The following is a 25,476-nucleotide window of genomic DNA, read 5'->3' on the forward strand; positions in this document are numbered from 1 at the left end:
ACTTGAGAATCACCTAGAGAACTTTGCAAAATACCAAGGCCCAGGCTCCAAACCAGATCAATTAATACGAATCTGTAGGCAGAAGTCCTCTGCATCAGTATTTTTCCCCCAGGTACAGCCAGATGGCAGCCACTGGTATAGAGACTGCAAGATAACCCACGGAAGGATAATTAAGGTTGACACACTCTCTAACCCCAACACATACATAGGGCTTGCTGTCATCCTTAGGATCCTAGCACCCCAGAAACAACAGCCCACAGAATCCCCCAACTGCCAGGACCTCCTCAAGCTTTGTCCCTGCAACACATTGTCACTTTATCTTAATTTGTTCATTAGAAGCCAGTTGTTAAGGCCCCACCTGGGGAAGGTATCCAGTAGAATTTGCTGGCTTTTAAGGTGCATAGGAGGGGTGCTGATGCCTTTGGACCACTGGGGTTGGGAAGGCAAGTGGGCTACCAGAAGAGGTTTCCCTGGAATGAGGGAGAGCTGCTTCAGGGTGGAGAATCTGCATTTTTGTCCCTCCCTGTAGGTCTCTGTGGTCTTGGGAGAAACTGCGCCCCCCTTCTTAGATTTCTCTGGGGGAAACACCAGGAATGATGTGGCACAGAGGGGAGAAGGTAGTCAGAAGTGGGTGGTATGGTCGGGTATATCTACATTTGACCCTGGGGCCTCAGTAAACCTCTGATAAGCTTGGGGTCATTCCCCCCTGAGAAGGGATGGAATGTGGATATGGTTCAGTAATACTCAACAGTGACTCCAGCAACACTGATGGCCTGACTGCCATGTATTGTAAAAACTTAAAAAGGCAAACTGAGGAAAACATTGACAGCAAAATATGTATAAAGGGTTACTATGTTAATAGGTTTTACAAAACAGTAAGAAAACACTTTTAGGACCCTCAAAGAACAATGTGAATAAACAGATGATTCCCAGAAGAGAAAAACACTGATGATGATTTAACTCTTGGTAGTAATCAGGAAGTCAAATAAGAACATTCCCACTACCAAATTAACAAATGTTTATTTAAAGTCATACTATTCAGTGCTGGTGATGATGGTTCAAGTATTTGCTTTTAATAATAGCAAATTCATAGAAAGCTGGCCCAGTCTCACTGCTCCAATTCCCTCCCTCCTTGTTTGGTAGGTAGTAGTATTCCCATTTTGCCAGTGCAGAAACTAAGACACAGAGGTCAAGTAACTCATCCAAAGTCACACAGGTGATGTGCAGCGAACCTGCTTGACTGCAGGTAGAAGTATAAATGAAGGGGGGCCTGCGAGTCTCAGTTGGTTAAGTGATCTCGGCTCAGGTTTCTTGCATGGGGGCTGGTGTGGGTTCCAGCCTGGGTCCGACTCTGTGCTGACAGCTTGGAGCCTGGAGCCTGCTTCAGATTCTGTGTCTCCCTCTCCCTCTGCCCCTCCCCTGCTCATGCTCATGCACGCGTGCGCTCTCTCTCTCTCAAAAACAAATAAACATTAAAAAAAAAAATGAAGTGTAAATGAATATGAAACTTGCCGGCGGGCAGTTTGGAAACACATACCAACCCTTTAAGAATGTTCATTCCTTTTTACCTAGTAATTCTACTTCCAGGAATCCATCCTAAGGAAACAACCAAGATGAATAATTTTGTTTTCCAACGCACACGTGAAATGATAGCATGTCCATTATGATGTTGTGTTGCGGTTGCGTCATAATGTACGTTTAGTACGTGGCATGACAGTGGGGGCCAGTTCATGATAAAACGCTAAACGAAAAGAAGTCCAAAAAAATATCTATATGATATGTACATACGTATCGTAACAGACTGTGGTTTCTGTGGGTGGTTGGATTCTGATTTTCTCGTCATCTTTTTCTCTGTTTTTACAATCAGCACTTATTAATTTTATAATCAGAAACAAAACCTCTGTGTCTTTTGGTTTGTGTGTGGTTGATGCTGTTTCCAAGGCGCGCAGGGCGGCGGGGATCCCGCGGCAGGATCTCCTGAAGACGGCCTGCCCGGCCGAGATAGCCAGGGACGCTAACGGGTCTTCGCCGCCCGGGAGCCGGCGGTTACTAAGCCGCGAGGTGGCGCGGCTCCTCGGAGGAGCGGCGCTGCCCAGAGCGCAAGTTCGAATACCCTCGGGAGGGTGGCGCGGGCGGGGGCAGTCCCCGCAAACAAGTGTCGCCATGCCGCCAGCGGAGAAATTCTCCCACAAGGTCTCCTGGGGTGGTTCGTCGCCCAAGCAGCCCAGGTGAGCCGGGGATGAGGTGGTCCCGGGCTGCAGGGCCTCCCAGGAGGGGCAGGGCCCAGTTGGGGTGGGGGCCTTGTGCAGGAGCCCGAGGAGCCCGAGAGCCGGGCTGGGGTCCGGGCTTGCCTCCGGAGAGGTGCCCGGGGACAGTGGCTTCCTCATTGCCCTGCTGACCAGCGAACCCTGGCCTGGCCTCCAGAAACACCCCGGTGCTCAGTGACAGCCCTCGCCGTCACGCACGTCCCCTCTGCAGGGCTTCCGGCCCAGACTGGGACTCCGCTTTCTCACTCACCTCCTCGCTTCCAACCCTCCACTTGCGCTACAACTCTAACCCGGATGAGTGGGACAAGAGGGCCATAGGGAGCTACTACGAGTTGTACGCGGCGGCGCTGGGCAACCTGGAATGGTTGCGGTTCTGTCTGAGTCGGCACGGTGAGGAAATCCCGGCAGATGACAAGGTGAGGCCTTGGAGCTTGGGGGCAAGACCTGAAGTCCTCTGCACTCACAAAAATCTCCTGACATACTTGTTCCCTGGCAAAGATGTGCCTATGCAGCATCCGCAGATGTCCTTTTCTGTGTAGATTGTCCTAATTCACCTTGCTACTGTGGGAGAGCCATTTGGGGGCAGCCAGCAAGGGTGCGCACATATGGGGCTAGGGGGTGGGAAAGGAGTGTGAGCAAGGGATCCCTGGGGGTCAGGGAAGAGGGATGGGTAATCCTAAGGAATTGCTCTCTAGGTTAGTCGTGAGCCCTGCTCAGGCTTCTCCTGCCCTCCTCTGGTCTCCACAGGGTTTCACTGCCATCCACTTCGCAGCCCAGAGTGGCAAGCTTGCATGCCTGAAGGTCTTGGTAGAGGAGTACAAGTTTCCCGTGGACCTGCCCACCAACAATGGCCAGACACCCCTGCACCTGGCCATCCACAAGGACAACAAGACCATGATCCTCCCCTGCATTCACTACCTGCTTAAGCAAGGGGCGGCCCTCAACACGTGAGTCCAGCCTGTGTCCAGAAAGTGTCTTGGAGCGTGGGCAGATAGGAACCCCACTTCCAGATAGGCAGATCCATGCAGGACAGGGAGAGGGCTATGGGGTGACAAGGATTGGGTCCCACATAATGCAGCCAACGAGCCCACATAGTGTGGTAAGGAGATCAGGCTCTGGGAGAGGACAGGCCTAGTTCACATCCCAGCTTTGCCATCTGCTAGCAAACGGAAAGACCTCAGGGAAGCCACTCGACCCTTAGCCTCAGTGCTCTGGTTCCCCAGCTTGTCAGTACACTAGAGTCACCTGTGGAGCTTCACAAATACCAGTGCCTGTGGTTTCAATCAAAGGTTGAAATTGGTATGGGGTGTGGTCTGGGCCTTGGAAAGCCGAAAATATCCCCAAGTATTTCTAATTTGCAGCAAAGTTTGGAAACTATTTCCTCAGTGTTTTCAACTGAAATTTGAGAGGATGACATGAGACTATTGTGATAATGGAGGAAGTACATGAAAAGGGCATGGATGGCATATGAGGGACTGCACTCATTCGTATACACAGAGCGCCAAGCCAGAGTTGAGGAATAGAGCAGTGAAGACATAGAAACGGTCCCTGCTGTTATGAAGCTGATATACTAGTGCAGGAGCAGACAGGAAGTTAACTAATAAATGATCAAAATGACAATGTAGTGAGTGGTTACAAGAAATAAACAGGGTGATGAGGTGGTGAGTAAAAGAGGCAGGGAGAGGATCCATCTTGGAAGGGGAAGTCACCTCTAAGGACATGACATTCAAATTGCAGCCTGAAAACTGGGAGCAAGCCAGCCATGCAAAGAACCAGGGAAAAGTGTCCCAGGCAGAGGGAATATGATGCGCAAAAGATCACATGTTGGCAAAGAGTGGGGCAAGGTCAGAAGATGAGGCTGAGGTGGAGGCAGGGCTCAGGTCATTCAGGCCTTGTGCGTCATGGCCAGGCAGGGGTAGGTACAGGAGGGCTGACTGACTTATGAACCAGTAAGGTTAGTGCCTCTAAGCTCCAGCCAACCCAGCTCTTCTTCCAGCAGTTCTTAACAGTTGCATTTCCGTATAATCAGACTTTTATCATTCACTTAGTCCAAACCCTCCTTCCACAGTGGAGGAAACTGAAGCTTAGAGAGGAGAAGGGATGTGCCAGAGTCACCCAGTGGGCTGGTGGCAGAGCAAGTCTGGAAGCCAGTTTGCCCACCTCTCTGATGGGCAGATGCCCTTTGTCCCTCCTCTCTGCCCTCTTCCCCCCCGGTGGGGCCCTCTACAGTCAGACGTGCAATGGCTCCACACCCCTCCACCTGGCGGCCTGCCAGGGCCTGCTGAAATGTGTGAAGGTCCTGGTGCAAAATGGGGCCGATGTCCATGCCCGAGATGCCATGGGCTGCAAACCCATCGACTACTGCAAAATATGGAATCACCGCAACTGTGCCAGGTGAGAGAGTGAGAACCACCCACAGCCTGCTGCCCTTCCCCTGGGGCCCTCACCTAAGAACTTTTGAGAGGGGGGTCCGGGCTGGGAGAGAAGTCTGCTGAGGAGACTCCTGCCCAGGATATTCTTCTCAGGGCTTTCCGTAGGGCCTCAATCCTTTGGGTTTAGCATTACCCTTCCTTGCCCAGAGGCCCTGGGTCCTCAGCAAGAGGGTGGTGATCAGACCATCAGACACTTTCCTCTCTCACCTCAAATGACAGTAGTTAGTCAGAGGGGCCTTGAGCAGTGGAGGAATGTGTCTCTGGTGGCTACTCTCACCCATATCAGGCCTTCACCAGCCAGTCTTCCCAGTCTTGGTTAAAGCTCAGTCATCAGAAGGATGACACACACCCCCACCTTGGCACCAGGTTCTTGAAGGATGCCATGTGGAAACGGGACAAGAAGGACTTTGCTTGTGAGATGGGGAAATTGAAGATGCTCAAGGACCAGCTGGCCCTCATGGAACAGGACTACCTGACTGAGTATCAAGTAAGGGGGAGGGGTGGACAGGGGTGCCCAGCAGCCACTGCTATCCAAGCATGTGAGCAGAGGACAAGTGCACTCACATGCACAGTTATTTAGAAGAGTGGCTGGTAGCAATCCCACCCAGAAAAAGCCTCCCTCTCCCCATCCTCTGAAATTCCGCCCTTAAAAGCCACTCCTTTACGTCAAAAGTCTTGTTTTGTGTTAGAAAGCAAATACAGCTTAAATTAGCAAGAATTTATGGCACCCCTCCCTAGTGCATTGCCTCCTTCTGGATTAGGAGGAAAATCTCTAATGAGACCCATTCCCTGCGTATACTGGGATTCACATTGGTTAAACAGACCCATCCTTTGGGGCACCTGGCTGGCTCAATCCGTGGAGCATGTGACTCTTGATCTCAGGGTTGTGAATTCAAGCCCCACATTGATTGTAGAGATTACTTAAAAATAAAATCTTAAACATATCCATCCTTTCCAACACACTGTACTCTGTGCTAGGAACCTGCTGGACCCTGAGGCGCCAAAGATAAATGAGATGTGGTCCCCTCACTCAAGAAGCTTAGGGTCTAGTAAAGGAGGTGGGTTATATTCCCACAGAGGAGGAAGGGTCCAGGAAGATGCCAGAGAGATAATGCTTAAGAGGATCTTTAAAGATGGGCAGCAGTTGGCCATAAGAAGAAGGGAAGGGGTAACCAAACAGAAGGAACAGACAGCCTTGTGGACAGGCCTAGAGGTACAGGAGAATGTGGTATATGCTGAGAGTAGGGGATCAGATGTGAGTTGGAGATTGACAAACTAGAGACTTGGCAGGGGCTCAGATCTATCATGGACCTGGGCTGGGTAAGAATGGGGAAGTAGCTAAAGGATTTTAAGCAGGTGTCATTATATAGGATGCGAGTCCAAAAAACCAAAAGGAAGATCCTGGGAATCCTAAGTGAATCCATAAGTGGGGAGGGCATCAGGCCTGGCAAAATCCAGTACTCCAGCTTGGTTCCAGCTGCATTTTTCTCCAGCTTTCTCAACCCTACCCTCTTCTGTTGTTAGTGTCACCCAGTCCCATGTGCCCAGAGGAGGCAAAGCTCATCCATTCCCATGACTCTAAACTTTCCCAGAAGCCCCTTGCAGCTCTCCCCTTATCTCTTACTGGCCTCATTGGATCATATGTCCATTCTTGCTCCAATCCCTAGAGGTAAAGGAAAGCCATGTGCTGGCTGACCTGCGTCTGGGGCAAGGCTGATGGAATTATTATGATTGGCTTAGCCTAATCAGAGCCTATCTCCCAAGCTGGGTCAATCTCCATACCACTTGATTGCTTAGCAACAATCTGGGAAGTGAGACACTGAAACAAGGGTATGGAAAGGGGGCAGTTCTGTGACAAGTTGAAGGTTCAGTTCTAGTAGAGGCAGAAACAGAGAGGTAGGCTGAGTCATCACCACCTGGTGCAAAGAGCCAGCCAACTATATACCCTGACATACAAGGCCTACCACTTCAAGAAGCCTGCCCAGATCGACTCCCCTGGTTCCAGACCTTCCAAACCTTTCTTTCTCCTTCCAGAGTCAAGGATTTGCCTTTCCCCCCATCAAACCAGAGGTTCTCTTAGGGAAGGACATATCTCCACTACCAGACTGGGGGCTTCTTTGGGGGTGGAGGCTTGTCTCCCCCATGAGACCTGAGGTTCCCCATAGGGCAGGGACTGTATCTCCCACTCACGCTGGAGACCTAGGGCAGAGGCTGTGTCAGATTGGAGGTTTCCTCTATGGGAGAGGGTCTATCTGCCCCATCAGCCCAGGGGCTCCCATAGGGTAATAGCTGTCTCCCTGTCAGAACAAGGGCTCCCATAAGGCAGGAGTTCCTCCCATCAGACTTAGGTTTCCCCTGGGGCAGCACTGTATGATGGGTGGCCAATGACACCTGAGGTTTTCGAGGGCTATAGCCACAGGGCCCCCTTCCACAGAAGCGGGGAGGGGGCAGCCCTCCACAACTATCTTGTACCCTCTGATATTGCAGAAAAAGCACCAAATTCTGAGAGAAGCTAATTTCAAGAAGTGGCTCCACTGCAAGCAGCTGCTCCGAGGCCAATCCCTGATCCGGACCGCGAAGCGAGAGCCTTGTACCCCACGCCAGGCTATGGCCCTCTCCAAGGCCACCAAGTACCAGGGACTGAGGCCTCCCAAGAGCTTCTACCCCTCCCCAGAGGCGCGCCTGCGAGAGACACCGCGGCCCAAGCTGCAGCCCTTGAGGACACACACGCCCATGCAGCCCATGGTCAGGCGGCCCAAGTCATGGAATGTTAGCAACAATCCTGCCAGATCACCCACCACCCAGATCGGCTACACGCAGGGCATCCGCCTGGGTGTGCATCCAGACCCCAGCTCAGAGCATGACTTCCGCAGCTTCCTCAAGGTGAGGTCCGACAGGCACGGTAGTGCCAAACTGTGCACAGTGGCCGGCAACCAGGTGGCACCTGTGCCCCAGCTGCCTTTCGAGGTGATAGTCCAAGAGCTGTACCCTTCGGTGCGGCCATACAGGATGAAAGTGCCCCAGGGCTTTTGCTCTGTCAGCATGAAGGATGTGCCCCAGAAGCGGCACTTGGGTGATAACAACTTCTGGACTGACGCTCTGGCCATGAACCTGCGCGAGGCATTTGATGAAGCCTTCCTGGCAGCTGTGCAAGCCCATCAAAGGCTCCCCACTCGACCCTACCTGAAAAGTCCCCCATAAACTTATTTTGGTAGGCTCTCTACCTGAGGCAGCCCAACGGAGGCTGAGATGTGATTCATGGTGTGGACGGAGGACAGGGAGAAAAGTGCCCACAGGCTTCCCACTCTCCAGCACAAAGATCTGAGCTTCTCTCAACAAAAGCCTATATCCCAGGTCTCCCTTCTCCACAAAGAAATTTCTTGGACCCCCTCCCCCCCAGGAGATTTAAGTTAGGGCAAAGGCCTCAGAGTGGGTATCAGTCTCTATCCTGGGCCCTAGCATTGTAAAAGTGACACTTGGGTGTCCCCAATACCTCCCCTCCCTCTCAGCCCACCAGGAACAAGGCTTCCAGGATGAGGGACTGCTGGAAAATTCTGCCTCCTGTTCAGATTAAGTCCTTCAAGGTTTCTGTAGATCAGGGAGGCACAAGCAGCATATCTCGGGGGAAAGGAGGGAGGACATGTGGCTTCAGTTCGAGACTATAGAAGCACTTGCACTTCCTCCAGGTAGCTATCCTGGATCCCCTGCTATCCCCTGTACACATCACTACAAATCATTCATTAAACAAACATTTATTGAGTGCTTTCTATGTACCAGGCACCAAGCCAGGCACTGTTGATACAAAAACTGAAGGACAGTCCCTGCCCTCAAGGAGCTTACAGTCTAGTGGGGAAACAGACCAGTAAGCAGGCAAGTAAGCCTAGAGTGAATTGTGTGGTGTGCTGGGGGGGAGAGGGGACAGAGCTCAGAGGTAATGAAACCTAAGTTGAGAAGGTACCCAGGTGAGCAGAAGAAAGGGGAATCAAAGTGGCATCTCTGAATACAGGAGGCTGGAGCACATGGTGCAAGGTGGCAAGTGATGAGACCAGAGGCGAGCAGTAACCAGATATCACAAGTCTCACAAGCCATGCTAAGGGGTCTGGACTTTATCCTGAGAGCAGTAGGGAGCCATGAAAGGTTGTAGGCCAGGGAGTGACCTGATCAACTATACATTTTAAAGACAACTCTGGCTGTGGAACAGAGAAGCAGAAGGAGGCTGTCACAATAATCCAGGTATAAGTTGATGACAGTGGCAGTGGCTTGAATCAAGAGATGTTAGGAAAGTAAATTTAACAGTTTTTAGAGACTGGATGGGGGTGGGGAGGGGCCGAAAAAGAAAGCAGGGCTAGAAAGCTGGTTTCTGGTCTGGCTCCTGAGAGGTCTTGGGGCCACAGCAGGTACCCAAAAGAGGCAGGTTTACAGAGGACAGCAACAAGTGCCCTCTGGCCCATGAGAGTTGTCTGTGCACCCAAAGGCAGAACTATGTAGTTCAGAAGACCAGGAGGGACATCGGGGCTGGAGGTCAACTCTCAATTCCTTGGCAAAGAGTCCTTGAAGCCATCAGCATGGATGGGCTCCTCCAGGGAGCCCACAACAGAACCCTGAGAAACCCCATGTGTGGGGGGCAAATGGAGAGGCCTGTGCAGGAAACTGAAAGGAAGAGCCAGAGGTAGGAGGAAAACCAGCCAGAGGAGTGCCAGTAAAGTGCAACTCAAGGAGCTGGGGGTGGTCAGCCCTGTCAGATGCTGCAGAGATCCAGTAGGATATGAGAGGACTTAGCACAAAGCCACCGGCAACCCCCAGGCGAGAAGCCATATCATCATGGTGAGGAACAAAGAAGTGGATGGCAAGGGAGAGCAGGGCCAGCTGCTGACCCACAGTGAAGATGGTATCGGCCTCCTGCGTCTTCCACCTTGTCCTCCCTTGTCTGCATAGGATAAAAAGGCCCGGCCATCTCCTCCCCACCAAGAAAAACCCAAAATGTGCTACTCCTCTCAGGGCAAGGGACAGGCTGGCATTTTTAAGAGAACAGGAAACACTAACGTCAGGAGATGCGGGGCTGTGGTGGGACTTGAGGCAGGATATAGAAAATTTCAAGCACAGACGCCTTCCCCGGCTTAAAGGTACCACAGGTGCACTGTCCATCTCCGCACCCGCCAGCCTCGCTCTGAGGTAGAGGACGTGGCTAGGAACGGCTCTCGTGGGGGCTGCACGCCAACGTGTACGGCTGAGTACTTGCAAGGCACTGTAGCTGGAGTGCAAAGTCAGCATATGCTGGTCTGTGCCAGGATCTGGCCTGCCTTCTTGCAAGACTGAGGTCATCTCCTCAGGAGCCAAGAGCACAGAAGAGAGGGCCAGCCCTCGTGTGCTCTTAGAGTGACAAACCATTTCTCCCCTCAGTCCCAGTTCTTAAAAATTAGGCTGTAACCCAGGCTGCCTGGAAGCCAATTTCTATTTTGTTTCTCCTCAGGCCTGAGACAGAATTCGGCCAGAAACCACTCCTTTTCCCCAGGGGAAGACTTGCAAGTAGGATATTGCAGATATTCTGAAAATCCAACCGAGTCCCAAACTGTGCCTCTCTGTCCCCAGTTGTGACAGCCGTGGAGCCGCAGGTAAAGAAGAGACGGATGAAAAGGGAGGGGGCATGAGAAAGGCCGCCTCCACCCCAACTCCCCTGATCTGGCTCAGCTCCTCAGCTCCTCATCGCTGCTCATTTCCCACAAAAGGCCATGACAGCAGTCCCTTCGAGAGGGCAAGACCCAAACCCAGAAAAGGAGCCACTGGAACAGAAAAGCCCATCCAGTCCAGGGCAGAAGAGCAATAGGAAGAAAGGGAGATGAACTTTCAGGGTATTAAGGCAAACAGTGCCACCTAGAATCTTTATTCAAATGGGAATCAGCACTTGGACAGAAATCACAGTTCAACAGCAAAAACGATTTCTCTTGGAAGTGCCAAGCCATGGCCCCTCCCCACGGCCATCTGCCCAGAGAACTTATCCCTATTTGCTCTCCAGCTTCACAGCCCCTGCCCCGCCTGCCCAGGCTGAGCCAGAACCTCCTGACCCACCACAGAAGCCGGCAGGAGGGTCACAGGGAGCTCAGCTTCCGCATAACCAGGTGGACCATGGCCTCCTGGCTAAGCAGGCTCTGCCATCCCCCCGGTGCCCTCTGAGGTCACGCCCTCTAGCAACGTCAGATCTGAGCCAAGCTGAGCCCCTCGAGGAAGGTGGGGATGAGGGCTTCAGGGAGAGTCAAGGGAACGAGGGCCAGGGCTGGGGGAAGGTGCCTTCCAGGCTCACGGCCCCCACCTAGTGCAGAGGCCCAGGGGCCTGACTCTCCTGATCTTGCTCCCACATCCCCTCCCCAAGGGGTTCAGTATATCTTCTGACGACTGGGTAGAATGGCCTCTTTGATGAAGGAGAAGACAACCAGGATCCCTAAGCGTTTGCCCCGCTTGCCTTTGGTGAAGTAATTGGAGACCACGTCATCTGTGGAGACATAGGCAGGGAGATGAGTGTGTGTGTCTAAATGTGAACACGGCTCTCCCCACCTGGAGCCCAAGTGTGTCTCCCTCACAGGGCTGGGCTCTGGCTCCCCATGTAGATCCAGGTCTTCCTGGTGTCATCCCACCATGACCCCTGACAAACCCCTTCTCACCTCCTGGCTGCATGGTGGAGGGCAGGATGTTTTCCCCAGCCGACAGCGACACAAAGAACGCAAACGGGATTATCCACAGACAGAAAGTGAAATAGGCCAGGACCTGGCAACAAGAGACACTGAAAAGAGGGTGCCCCGTAGGTGCCAAGGGTGGGCCGGACATGGTCACCGTGTATCTTACAGAGGCGCTCAAGGGTGCACAGAAGGCCCCACACCTGATCTCTGAAGGAGGCCAGGGCCCAGGAAGCAGAGACAAGACAACCTCAGACACGGAGATAATTCAGTGGGGAAAGGTGAAGGCTGAGGATGGCTGAGTGTGACCACAATCCCCAAATCCTGGTCACTAGGACAAGCAATTCCTCTGAACTAAAGGAGGCAGATGGAGGGCAAAACCATGGCTGACCCATATTCCCCAAAACAGTGACCCTGTTCTTCCCAAGGGTCAGAACTGCAGCAGCAGGGTGTGGAGGGACCCAGAGAGGAGAAAGGCTTGGCGGGCCACTGGGAGGAGCCAGGCTTCAGGACCGCAACCTGCCCAGCCCCGTGAGATGTGCATCAGCCAAGGCCACCCCCCTGCCCCATCCTGACCTCAGGTGATCCTGGGAGAACCAAAGGACTTCCCGTGGGAGAGCAGTGTCCTCCCCACCTCTGCCAAAGGGTTCCCTGCTCCTCATCCACACTGCTTTCTAAAATCATCAGTACTATTTTTTTTTAATGTGTTGTCCCTAAATAGACTGTTTCAAATCATAGCTAAGTTCACAAAGCAAATAATGCAAGTCCCCTTTACTTCCCCTGGCCCTGCTAATAGTTCGACGTACTGAACACTTCTTACCTCTGAGAAAGGATAATATTCCTCTGCAAAAAACTGAAACGCTAGGTAGTGATTCACCACCACTAGCCCTGTTGAGGGAATGAAGAGTCAGTCAGTTTGGGGAGAATAACATAAAGCTAGACTTTTAACCTTCAAAAGGCCCCTGGGAGTGGGGAGCCCTGAGTCTCAGTCCTGATTTTACACCCATCTCACAGTATGGCTATAAGCCAAGCACACCACCCTCCAGAACTCAGTTTTCCATCTGTTAAAATGGGAGCATTAGCTCCTGCCTGCCCACTGCAGAAGGCATTTATGAGCAAAATTAGAAGGCATTAAGAAAGCTCTTTGAATGGTTTAAAAATGAGACTTTAATGTTACATAATTCAAAGCACTGTGACAATCAACCTGGTTTGAAGTGGACGTGAGTCCTGAAGAGTGCTCTCCCATGGGCGTGGGTGCAGGAAATCATGGGTGTGCAGGTACCAAACATACTGCCAACAGATTCTACTCTGAACTGGGCAGCAGGGAGAGGGCCTCAAATAAAAAGGCTCTCTCTCCTCAGGAATAAAAGGGCACAGTTTGCTACGCACACTTTTAGGGATCCTCCAGATTCTGGGAGAAGGGGCCCTTCCTCGTTCTGTCCCAGGGTAGGGCTCCCTGGTCTAAACTAGTATGTTCTGGACTGACACCCACCTCCTTAGTGTACACTCACGTTCATGGAGGGAGAGGTAACGTGTAGATCCCGGGGACGGGCTGCTCAGAGACAGGCATCCCTGCCTGTTCTCACAGTGAGGTGAAGGGCGGGCACCAGAACAAAGCGCAGCCTCAAACTGAACGCCCCGCACAAACACCTCACAGCCCAGTGCCATGTCTTGCTTCTCTTTTCTCCTCTCTGGTGTCTCCCTTTCTAAGGGAGAGCTCCACCATACCTAGCCATACTCTAGAAATGAGGCGAAACTGGAAGACAGATGGTGCCTAATGCCCACACATCTTCAGACGAACTCTCTCGGGCATCTAAAGGGCAGGTCGGGGGAATGACAAAGGGAAGCCAAGAGGGCCTGCTGCTGTGGGGGGATGGGGAGGGTTCTGTCCCCTGGGAAGATGCAGGAGGGGTCTGGTCTCCAGACTCCCCACACCAATCTCCACTGAACACAACCTCTGGTGGAATCAAACCAAGGTGCTCAGGGAAGAGGCCAGTCCTTGCTTTAATGCTATGCCCTCCTTGTGGATAACATTCTCTTTCCAGATTATCCCACAGAAATAGTAAAGTGGCTCTAAGAAACCCCCAATTACATCTCATATCCTGACCAAAGGCTAGATGACCAGTAATGTTTAATGGGAGAAAAGGCAATCCTGGTAACCAAACACTTCCCGGAATCTTTTCCAGGAATATCTATAATCGCCTACCGTGTGTCACTGGAGTCCATCATCTTTAAACAGATTGAGAAGCTAAGGCCAGAGAGGAGAAATGACTCTCAGGACCAGAAAGTAGTGCCAGGTCAAAAACAGAAAAGTCAAGGTCCTCCAAACACGTCTGTCTACCCCAAGGCAGGTGCCTGCAGGGGGACCCACAGACCCTTGTATTAAGACTTCGGGGCAGACGACTAGCTGGCGAGCTACCTGCCTTGCCAGGGTGGGGCCCTGGGCTTTTCCTGGCTAAGTGGTTTCTTAGGAGCCAAGACTATGCAGCAAACTCACCTTTTCTCCCTTCTCAAATTTACCTCCCTGGGAAAGCCCTCCCTGTCTGAGTATCCCACCCCTACCACCCCATCCCCCCAAATTCTAGTCACTAGAGCCAAGGTTCACTCTAGGCTCCTCAAGTGTGAGCACCCCAAGTTCCCCATCAGCCTGGCCTCCTGGAGAACCTCAGTGGTTTTGCCTCTTTTCTCTATATCCCCACAGTGCGCCTGACTGAGCTGGGCACATGCGACCACCTCAACTGCCTCCCCAACTCTGCCCCCTCTCACCGCATGAAAGGATGAAGTTAGGCGAGGTCAGCATGATGAAAGGGAAGGTCTGGAGGAGGCCAAAGTAGACGAGGTTGGTGAAGAGGCCCACGCCAATCATGAAGGTGGGGAAGCGTTCAAAAACGTAGAGGCCAATCAGCACAGCCGTGGAGAACTGAAACAACCAGAGGTACACAGTGCAGGGAGCCTCTTCCAGGCAGCCTTCTTGGTCTCACTAACCCCCAGCCCACTCCGGGGAACACTAGGTTCATATGCTTCAGTCTCCTCCTGTTTCACAGTCACAGGTCTGGCCTCCCCAACTTGTCTCTCAGCTCCCAAAGGGCAGCGTCTTTTCACGCCATTCTCAAAAAGTTGACAGCAACCCACCATAAAGGAAAAGAAAACAGTTTACAGATCAAAGTTCAAATTTCAATTCTAGTCTTTTCTGTTTTCCTTAAAATGCTGATCATGACCTACTGAATTGATTACACAACCCAATAATGAATGACACCTGCAGTTTGAAAAAACACTGTTCTGAAAGACTTATAGCTGTCAGCACTTAACAAATGGCAGTTGGCGGAATGAAGCTATAATTCCTATAGCAACACCCACAAACCAGGCCCCTGAACCCAGAGCTGAGAGCTATGGTCTTGTCTCCACTACTAACCCTCCACCCCAAGCCGTGCCCAGAGTGGCTGTTGACACCAGGTGACTTGAGCAGCACTGGGCTTCTCCCGTCCAAATATATGCCCCATCCCCGGCCCTTCCTGCAGCCGGCAGGAATCTGACCGCGCCAGCAGGCACTCTGGTAGCTTTGACATCAATGGCAAGGATTGTGTCCTCAGGAACAGAAGCCTTCCATGAAAGCTCCGGAGGGCAGGGCTTGGGCAGGCTTCCCTCTCTTAGGACAAGCCACTTGACCCAGTCAGAAAGAGGGCAATGAGTACTCTAACTCAAGTACTCAAAACTGTCCTTAGGTCCTTCTTAGTTCTAAATGCCATGAGCAGAGCAAGGGGCTACAGACAATGGGAAACAACCAAGCAAAGGCCAGGCCGTGGTGCTGTCAACAGAGATGGCACTCAGCTGTCACCTGAAGGAACTGAGTGAAGCAATGCCACTTGGGGAAGGAGGTGAGGGAACACCTGTTCCAGACAGCACACTCAGGAGCCCAGGTCCAAGTCGAGGGGATAGGGGTGGCACCCTCAGGAAACAGCAGGGACACAGGTCTCATCATCCATGCCAAACTTTCCCCACTTCCTCCTTTGGAGGCAGGGCAAAAGAGGGGAAATCCTGGGAAATCTGCCACTTACCCAGATCATGTATTTTATGATCCTGCTGGTGGCCACTGTGTATTCTTCTATCAGTTCTGCCAGGTAATAGAGTCCGGCAGCTGAGGGGGTTAAGAAGAGGAACAAGCAGGAAGAACATTAGCCAGAGTCACTTCACCATCCTGGTCGTTCCTCTCTCTGCAGCTGGTCCCCACTGACCCTTCATGAACTCCAGCACGTAAGGAAAAACCAAACATCCCATGTGGTGTCCTCCCCTGACAAAGCAAAACCGTCAGGGCAACTAAGGAGACTTCATAAAACTGAATGAAAGCCTGTATCTGACGCCTCAGCACAATGCTAACCTCTGGTTCGTAAAGGACAAGTTCATTCATTCATTCAATAATATCTGTGGGCACCCGGCACGGGCCAGGTGCCGGGCTGAGTAATGAGAGTACAGAATAAGACAGACAAGGTCCCTTCCTTGACCCAGCGTGGGTAGGTGGGTAGTAGGCAAAGGAATCAGATGATCCCAGTGTGATAAGCCCTACTTCCGAGAAAGCAGAGGGCACCACCAAACCCCATAAGGAGAGCTTCCTTGAGGAGATGACATCTCAGCTGGGACCAAGAGTAGGAACCAGCCGGATGGAAAGAGAAAGCGTGTCAAACTCCGAGAGAGTAGGCAGTACAAAGGGCCGGAGGCGAAAGAGCGGCGATAAGCCTGGAAAAGTTCAGCTCCGTAGGCCCGCGAGGGTGGGACCCGCAGCGGCTGGCAGTGCGCGAGCTCGGGCAAGGGGCAATGGAGTTAGCCACTCCCAGGCATTGCCGGGGTGCATTTTGTGACACCGGGAAGGACCCGCGGTCCCGAGGGCTGCTAGGTTCAGCAAGAGAGGGCAAGACCTGACGGGACGAGGAAGGAGAGAGATGCGAGGGCCCGGAGCACCGGACAGAAGTCCCCCGGGTGGCTCCGGCGACCCGTGAAGCGACCACCCTCGAGATGCGATCCCCGGCCAGCACAGATGCCGGACGGGAGCCCGCGCGGATCCGGGTCGCGCACTCTCACCGACGGCCAGCGTGATGAAGGCCACCTGGATGAAGAGCGACAGCCAGCTCAGCACGTACATGAACCACATGGCGCCCCCGCCCCACCCGCCCCCCGACCGCCAGGACGGGCCTGCGCGCTTCGGCTCCGGCGACACGGAGCCGCCGCCACCGTCGCCGCGTCCCCGCCCCGCGGACAGCGGGACGACCGTACGCCGCCGCCGAGAGAAGCACGGTCGGGGCGTAGCCCCCTGCCGAATCCGGCCTAGCGCCGCCTGCCGGCGCGGAGGACCAACCGCCGCGGCTGCGTACAGCACAGCTCTCGGGGAGCTGCATCCCCGGGGCTGCGCCAAGGGGACGGCCGGCAACGCACGGCCGGCGACGCAGCTCGCAGAGGCAGGACTGTCCCGGGGGGCGGGGAAGCGGCGCCTGCCGGAGGGACAGCCTTCGGTGTGCTCCCTGGGCTCTCCCGCTTCCAGGGTGGAGGGGTCCAGGGCGCGAGAGGGCCGCCTGACCGCTCCCCAAACAAGCACCGACCAGAAACCTCTAGGCAGGTTTGCCTACAGCACTTTATCTCGCTACCGCAGGTAACCGGGACACAATTGTTGCATGCCTAACGCGTGCCAGGCACTGTGATTAAAGGCTACGCTGCATTTTCGTAATGGAAGTTGATTGGATGACGTAGATCATTTTATGGATAGGGAAGCTGGGGCCAAGGAAGGTTACCTTGCCTCAGGTCATACATCTAGGAAGCGGCACAGGCAGAAGTTGGGGCGCCTTTAAATCAGTCATCTTCAGGCGTAACTCTCCCTTTAGGCTGAGTTCCTTTAGGGTACTTTCTTCAGCTTTGTATCGCCTGCACACCGCCAGTGGCTGGCACGCAAGGCGCCCAGTTGCAGCCGAATGCATTTACTATCTACCATGGAGTGAGTTACCGAGGGGGAAGAAGGAGCAGGGCAGCCCTTGTTAAGAAGTTCTCCATCTAGTGGCCAAGACAGACATGCAGACTAAAGTGTGCGGGATTCGGCCAGGCTACTCCTCTCAGAATAACCTTTACATGCATAAACGTAAATACAAAATTAAACATTAATCAAAAATTAAATATAGAATTACTATATGGTCCATCAATTACACTCCTGGGTATATACCCCGAAATATTGAAAGCAATGACTCAAAAGAGTTATGTATACACCAATGTTCACAGCAGCATTTGGTAGGCTCCTGGATAGGATAGGGCTGGTCACCAGAAAGACCAAGCCATGATTAGAAGCTTGGAACTTTTGGTCTCATCCCCCATCCTCCACAGAGGTGAGAGGGGCTAGAGATTGAGTTAATAATCAGTCATGCCTCTGTGATGAAGTCTTCCTAAAAATCCCAATACTGTGGGGTTCAGACGTTGGTGAATGCATCCCAGTGCTTGGAGGATGGCACACCCCAACTGCACAGAGACAGATGCTCCTGAGCTGGGGACGCTTCCAGACCTTGCCCTATGTGCTTCTTAACCTGGCTGTTCATCTGTATCTTTATAATATCCTTTGTAATAAACTGGTAAATGTAAGTAAATGTTTCAGAGTTTTGTCAGCCAATTACCTTTGAGTTGTCATTTCCAAGTTTTGTCTAGCAAATTACCCAACCTGAGGAAGGTGGTGTGGGAACCCCCTACTTTGTAGCCAAGTTGGACAGAAGCGTAGGTCCCCTGGAGACCCGTGACTGTAACTGGCATCTGACTTGAGGGCAGTCTTGTGGGACTGAGCCCTTAAACTTGCAAAATATCACACCAACTCCATGTGGTTAGTATCAGAATTGAATAAAATTATAGGACACCAAGTCTGTGTACAGGTTGTTGGACAATTGGTTGATGTGAGGGGAAAAGCCCACATGTTTGGTGTCATAAGGGTTGTGAGTAGAGAAACAGTTTTCCTTTATTACCACAATGACAAAGTATGAATGAACGTAAATGATGTTTCAAAATACCTTCAATCATGTGAGAGAGTTATGGATATTACTAACAAGTACTATGAGTCTGTTGCCTTTATTCACCATGGAGGGAAATGTTTAGTTTCAGTTAGAGGTTATTAGTGCAAATAAGATGGAATTTTTTTCCTTCCAATTTTCCAGGGTTCTGGAGTTGATCTCCCTGAATTCTGTGTCCACTGTTGACTTCTAAGGTGTCCCAAACCCCTGCTTAAGAATTCCTGGGAAGGGGGGCCTGGGTGGCTCAGTCAGTTAAGCGTTCAGCTCAGGTGATGATCTCACGGTTCATGAGTTCAAGCCCCACAGTTGGACTCTCTGCTGACAGCTGGGAGCCTGGAGCCTGCTTCCAATTCTGTGTCTCCCTCTCTCTCTGCCCCTCCCCTGCTGTCTCTCTCTCTCTCTCTCAGAGATAAATAAACATTTTTTTTAATTTTAAAAAAAGAATTACTAAGGAATATGTATAAGGGGCAGTGGGAGCTTAAAGGGCTGTGTGCCTGTTTATAAGCCTCTTTGTTGCAGCATGGGGAAACACTGAAAACGAAAGTTTATTAATAGGAAATTGGATAAAGTACCTTTTAATACATCATAGAGTAAAGCCATAAAAACAAATGAGGATGGAATAAGTCACGGGGATGAAAGGTACAGCAGAGGGAATACAGTCAGTGGTATTATAATAGCGTTGTATGGTGACAGATGGTGGCTACACTTATGGTGAGCAGAGCATAGCGTATAGACTTGCTGAAATCACGATGTTGTATACCTGAAACCGATGGAACATTGAGTGTCACCCATACTTTAATAAAAAAGAAAAGAGTAGAAACGAACAACAAAAATGAGGATATTCTTTATGTACCCATGTAAGAGGGTCCCCCTTTTGAATAAAGTAAAAGACTGGGGAAAAACAATCTAGGTATTCTTTATTTAGGTATTTCTTTACATAAAACATTTCTGAAAGGATACATTACAAAATGATAACATTTAAAAAAATGGTAACATTATGGGGTGCCTGGGTGGCTTAGTCGGTTAAGTGTCCGACTGTGGCTCAGGTCATGATCCCGTGGTTCGTGAGTTCAAGCCCCGCGTCGGGCTCTGTGCTGACGGCTCAGAGCCTGAAGCCTGCTTCGGATTCTGTGTCTCCCTCTCTCTCTGCCCCTCCCCCGCTATCTATCTCTCTCTCTTTCTCTCTCCCTCTCAAAAATGAATAAATATTAAAAAAAATTTTTTTAATGGTAACATTGCTTTCTTCCTAGGAAGAGAGGGTGGGGTTCAAGAGTAAGAGAGAGCCTTTCCACTGTATGTCTTTTTGTCTTCTTAATACATGAAACTATGTAAGTATATGTAAAAACATTACCTAGTCATAAATTAAGTTTAAAATTAAAATGTTCATAGGTTGCTGGATCTTCTGGGAGGGCTCAGATTTCCTGTTTTTACCCCATCCCTTTGTGAGAAAAGCCACTGTGTAGTGGCTTACAGGGAAGATGCCTAACCTTGGATCATGTGTCCTGGTCACCTGGGAGTTTGAATTTGAGACACAGATGCATCAGTGAGTAGAGGCACAATAAAATATCAATTGTTCTTATTTTTCCTAAATATTATCTTCCCTGGGAGGGAGAAGAATATAAAAGTATTCCCCCAGTCCTCCCAGAATTATACATCAGGGGAATTTGAGGGCCACAAAGTAAAGCGCATTGCAGTGACTGATGCGTGGTTGTTGCTGCAGAGCTGGGCACCTTCACTTCCCTGCACTCTTAGGGCCCAATTGGCCCCAGGAACCAAGGCTTGAGCACTGGCATTTCCTCCCACAGCAGGAGAAGCCATAATTTCCTGAGAGCAGTGAGAAGCAAGCCCAAGGAACTGGCTCCCGTCTGCCCCACCTGACCCAACAGGGCTGGACAGGGCTCAGGGAGACTCTTCAGGAACAATGCTTAGTAGGCAGGAGGTCACAGGGGAGAGCAAACCTAGCCTCCCTTGAAGGAGGGTTGGGAGGAAGCAGGAGGGCTTCCCACCTTCAGTTCAAGGGACTCAAGAGTGAAAGGGTCTGTAGATTCAGAAGTTGGTTGATTTACATATTGACAATAAGTATATACACTTATTCCAATGTTACACACAATCCTTTAACTTTTACTAGTTCACACACTCATATGTTACCATTTAATGCTGGCGTGTGTGGGGACCAATTTCCATACATGTCATGAGGATGTTCTAGGGGAAATTAGCTTTCAACATCATATGGATCTCTTCCTCAAAACACTTAACTGCTAGCATTTATAGTGTTCTTACTCTGTGCCACTGTTCTAAATGATTTGTATGTATAAACCCATTTAATGTTCACATCTAGCACAAGAGATAGTGCTCCTATTATGTCCTTTCCACAGAGAAGAAACCTGAGTCATAGACACCTTGTCTATGGTCACACAGCTAGTACTTAGGAGAGGCGGGGTTTGAATCTGGGCAGTCTGGCTCCAGAGCCACTGTTTTTTCTGGTCTCTTAAAAGTCTCTTGCTTTGTTGTTAGAGTGATTCTGCCCGTCTTGTCACCATCTGCCATTTGGCTAGTGGGCTGGATCCTGCTTTATCTCCCTGCAGCCTGCTGGTCCTCTGGGTCTTCCTCTTTTCCCTCTACCTTTATCCTTATGGGAGCTGATGAACACACCTCCGGGTTCTGGTCACTTCCCATCCCTTCCTGCATCTTCACTCTGACACTCTCACAGCCTTACACCTTCCCTGAGCCCCAGGCCAGGGATGGGAACTTAGCTGGTTCTGTGGTCCCACTGGCCCACACAGCTGGGGCGGGCACATCCCCAGGGGTTGGGAAGAGCAGGAGGACTCGGAAGGAAAAGGCTGGGGAGGGCAGCAGTGTGCAGCTTCAGTTCTGCGTCTTGGCTGCTGCCCTCTAGTGGCAGCCAGAGGAGCTGCAGAGGACCAAAGCCAGAGCTAGTTCAAGGCCTATTGAAGGAGTTTTGAGAGACCGTGGGAGGCCTTATCACCAGCGTTAAGTGTGTGGGCCAGGAGGGCACGCCAGGAGAACACACACACACACACACACACACACACACACACATTACACACAGATGGAGACAAAGTCCACATCGGCATCTGGGCCTCTGCTGCCCCTGCCTGGCCTGGCCTGGTTGTGTGAGAGACACAGTGAAGTCAGAGACAGATGGTGGCAGGCCTGGAGACCCAAGTCCCTCTTCCTTTCTGATCTTCTTCTCCCCCTGTAGAGCTCCTTCCTGCCCCTTTCCCTGTCAGCACCCCAGCCCCAAAGGAAGCACAGTTATGCCCCCCACTGTACCCTCACACATACAATGTCACTGAATGATATCCCCTCTCCAAGATGCCCATGTCCTAGGGGAAATTTTTCCTAGGATGGTCTGTGTAATCAGCAGCTTTATTGTTTGACATCTCACCCCTCTGGTCTTTGTTTTGCTGCAGCTTAGCCAGAGCAAAATTTGGTTAAGAAACAAACCACAAACAATGAAAAACAATGACCCCTGCTATGTTCACATAATCTATACGTCCCAGGAGTCTAGGCCTCCTGACCCTGTTTCTCTGCTCTGCCTCCCCCACCCCAAACAGCTGCCCTGGTGTTCCTGGCACCCCTGTCACATGCCTGGGGCCCCAACTCAAGTGGCTGAATTAAAGGGCCTTCTAATGACAAGTCCTCAAAGGGCTCTATTAATTGCCTTTCATTAAGCTACTAGGCCTGAGAGGACCACGTGGGAGGTGAGGGTGAGGGGGTGAGGCTGGGGAATAACAGGAAAGAATAAGGTGGGGGAAGGGAAGCAGTCTGGGACTTCGTACAGATCACATGAGACCCTTGCTGACCTCTCTTTCTCTCTCTCTTGTCTCTCCCTGGCTCTGTCTGTCTGTGTGTGTGTGTGTGTGTGTGTGTGTGTATGTGTGTGTGTGTGTGTCTCTCTCTCTCTCTCTCTCTCTCTCTCTCTCACACACACACACACACACACACACAGCAGAGCCCCTGAGCAGGGTTGTGGGGAAGCAGCCAGCTAACGGAAGCCCAACCAGGGCTGGGAGCTCCTCTCCAAGGAAGGAGGCAGCCCCATTGGCCAGGACGGCAGAGAGCCATTCGTTTGTGTCTGTCTTTAGCATAACACAGATCATTGGAATCATGGCTGGAATGTCTCCCCATCTTTATTCAAGCAGCTCTGAGTGGTCTACCAGACCAGGAATTGCTGATTAGAAGAAAAGAAACTGCTCTCTCTGACAAGCTAGCTCCCCTCCTTGGGGGGGGGGGGAGGGAAAAGGATGAAATGAATATATCACAGAACTAAGGTTTTTCAGGACCAGGAGATGGCTAGTTCTACCATCCACTTCACAAAGCAGGCCAAACATTAGCCTATATTTGAACACCTTAGCAAATCACTATCCCCAGTCTATAAGGAAATTTTTCCTTCTACTGGGCAGATTGGTCCAGTTTTCTCCCTTGGGACCACCCAGAAAAAGTCTATATCTAATATAATATTGTTATTAATGGCTAATGTTTGTTGAACATATCTTTGTGCTAGGCACTGAGCTATGTCCTTTACATAAACTCTCTTGTTTAACCCCCACAAAAATTCTATAAAGTAGGTATTATTTTTATACCCATTTTTATACCCATTTTACAGGTCAGGAATCTGAGGCACAGAGAAGTTAGCAAATTGATCAAGTTCACTCTGCTGGTAAGCCCCAGCCCACTCTGCTGGGTGACCAACCATGCTGATAGCACAGGGGATTTCAGCGCTAACCAGGAAAGTCACAGGCAAACTGGGATGCGACCAGTCCCTAGTCTTCCGGGCATGAGCTACCCACATGCTTAACCGCTGAGATACTGTCGAGCAGAGCGCCGTGCAGCAGGAACCAGTGCCAAGGGAGGACTCCAACTACAAGGAGGGTAGCCAAGGTCATCACAATGCGAGCCACCAGGACCAGAAATCCAAACACTGCCCACTGCATCTTGGTGTTGGACTCACAGTCAAGCACTGGATGGAACAACACTTTACTCACATAGAAAAGAGAAGATCAGTTTCAGCAGTGAGCATCTGTCCCTCATGGCCAGAGGGTGCCCCCAACAACAGATGCAGCCGGCAGGGCATTTGACTTCTGTGCAGCCATCTCCTACCACAGCAGAAGGCCCCAACTCCTCCCTGGACTTTGAAATATGGAAGGCTGGGGGTGTGCCCGAGGGCTATTGACACACCACTTGGGCAGAACAAAGAGGCACACATCCAGTCTGAAACAGGGAAAGACATTCTCACAAGAGGTGATAAGCCCAGCATAGCTCTGTGGGCTTTTTGTCTCTTGGTGAGGAAGTGGTCTGGGCCTGAGGCTTGTTCTTAGGCACACACGGACGCCTTTCCCCAGGATACTTGGCCTCAGAATACCCATTCTTCAGATGCTTCACATGCACATACTCCCGCACGGCCTCTCCTTCCAGCCAGTCTCATATGTGACACTCTTCCTCCACTTTGACAAACTTTTCATCACCTCCCTCGTGGCCCTGCGGTGGTCTGAGTCAGGTGCTTACAATAAAGGGGAATGGCCACATGTAGGCTGAGCAGGCTACTGCCAGACCTCCTCCTTGCCTTGTCCCCTCCTGCCAGAACCCCTATTTTGTTTAGGGCAGCAACGGTGCCCTGCTTTTCAAAACAAAACAAAACTCTCTGTTATCAGCCATGGGGGGCGGGGGCAGGCAGGAGAAGCAGGAAGAGGAGGTGGAGGTGTGATGCAATTCAAATCCAACAACCTGTAAACGTAAAGCCCCTCTGGGGAGCCCTCCTTGCCTCGGCTCACACAGACAAGAGAGAGAGAAAGAGAGAGAGAGAGGAGAGGTTTCTTCTCTTTCCATGCTTTCTTGCCTCAGATGCAGACTCCAGCCTTGCTCGTTTCTATATGTGCTTATTTCTATACCCCAGCACCTGGCACGGGGCCTAGCATGAAGAGGGGCTTCTGGTGGGCAAATCTATCCCACCTACAGCCATATTTCTGCTGGGTGATACTGCACCCCTGGAGAGGTAGAGCCTTGACCCAAGCTAGCCAAACTGATCCTCTTTTTTTTAAATTTTTTTTTTCTTCTTCAACGTTTTTATTTATTTTTGAGACAGAGAGAGACAGAGCATGAACAGGGGAGGGGCAGAGAGAGAGGGAGACACAGAATCCGAAACAGGCTGCAGGCTCTGAGCGGTCAGCACAGAGCCTGATGCGGGGCTCGAACCCACGGACCGTGAGATCATGACCTGAGCCAAAGTCGGACGCTCAACCGACCAAGCCACCCAGGCACCCCTGATCCTCTTTACCTAAGCTAGCCAAACTCATCATTATCTCCCAGAACTGGAAAGGTGCCTGAGAGAAAGCAGGACCAGCCTGTGTGTAGTGTGTGGCACTTGGCCATTAAGGTGTCAACTTGCAGGCCTATCATGTGGATGACAACAAAGGAAGCCAGGCCGCCATGAGAAGGCCCAGGCTGATGTGTTCTTAGAGTACAGTCAGTGGAGCATGGCCTGGGCCTTCCAGATCCTAGTTCCAGGCCCTTCCCTTCCCAGCTACCTTCTTATCCTTGGTTCTGTGAGGCACCACTGAGTTTCTGTTTCTTGCAACTCCAGAATTCTAAGTGTCCCAGGGGAAGAGGTTCCCAGGGCTCAATAGTGCTGACCCCAAGTTTGGGCCCTTTCCATCCCACAGCCAGCTGGACTGACCCTTCCCCCTCCTTGTCCAACACTGAGTCAAATGGTTCTTGGTCCTGGTCACACAATGTAATGACCTCAGACTGATGGAATCAGACTCTCTGGCTGGGACCTGGGTGGCAGCAAGTCTCCTGTTTGCACAGGGTTTCCTCAGGGCAGCTGGATGCGAACTTCTATCCTAGGGGAAAGGAGAGCACAGGAGATGGTGGGGTCACAAGAGTCCTGAGCACTCATACCCACCTCCTCCTCTCAGCTGCCCTACCCAGCCTGCCTTTCTTCATCCTCCTCTCATCCCTACTCAGCCAAGGACAGCTCTCTGGAGCTTTCCTGGCCCTACTCCCAACCCCCACATGAGACATTTTGAGCCATGGCTCTGGAACCCTAAAGAATCCCACTCAT

General features: G+C 51.5%; 2 protein-coding genes across 3 annotated transcripts; one reads left to right on the forward strand and one right to left on the reverse strand.

Moving 5' to 3' along the window:
• Nucleotides 1-2,163: 2,163 nt before the first annotated feature.
• ANKRD53 (ankyrin repeat domain 53) lies at nt 2,164-8,046 on the forward strand. The gene is made up of 6 exons (XM_030310794.1): nt 2,164-2,228; nt 2,479-2,683; nt 3,015-3,214; nt 4,497-4,661; nt 5,066-5,186; nt 7,187-8,046. Exons 1-6 carry the CDS (start codon nt 2,164-2,166, stop codon nt 7,898-7,900), a joined length of 1,470 nt encoding a protein of 489 aa, XP_030166654.1. The 3' UTR covers nt 7,901-8,046.
• A 389-nt stretch (nt 8,047-8,435) lies between these two features.
• TEX261 (testis expressed 261) lies at nt 8,436-17,351 on the reverse strand. 2 transcript variants are annotated; one of them, XM_030310800.2, is made up of 6 exons: nt 17,145-17,351; nt 15,423-15,502; nt 14,134-14,287; nt 12,188-12,255; nt 11,356-11,458; nt 8,436-11,186 (listed from the first exon to the last, which is right to left on the reverse strand). In XM_030310800.2, exons 1-6 carry the CDS (start codon nt 17,161-17,163, stop codon nt 11,071-11,073), a joined length of 540 nt encoding a protein of 179 aa, XP_030166660.1. In that variant the 5' UTR covers nt 17,164-17,351; the 3' UTR covers nt 8,436-11,070. The 2 variants fall into 2 exon arrangements, with proteins under 2 accessions (XP_030166660.1, XP_030166659.1); XM_030310799.1 differs by lacking the exon at nt 17,145-17,351 and adding an exon at nt 16,441-16,540.
• Between the last annotated feature and the right edge of the window lie 8,125 nt (nt 17,352-25,476).

The sequence above is a fragment of the Lynx canadensis genome, chromosome A3 (assembly GCF_007474595.2).
Source record: "Lynx canadensis isolate LIC74 chromosome A3, mLynCan4.pri.v2, whole genome shotgun sequence".
Classification (NCBI taxonomy): Eukaryota; Metazoa; Chordata; class Mammalia; order Carnivora; family Felidae; genus Lynx; species Lynx canadensis.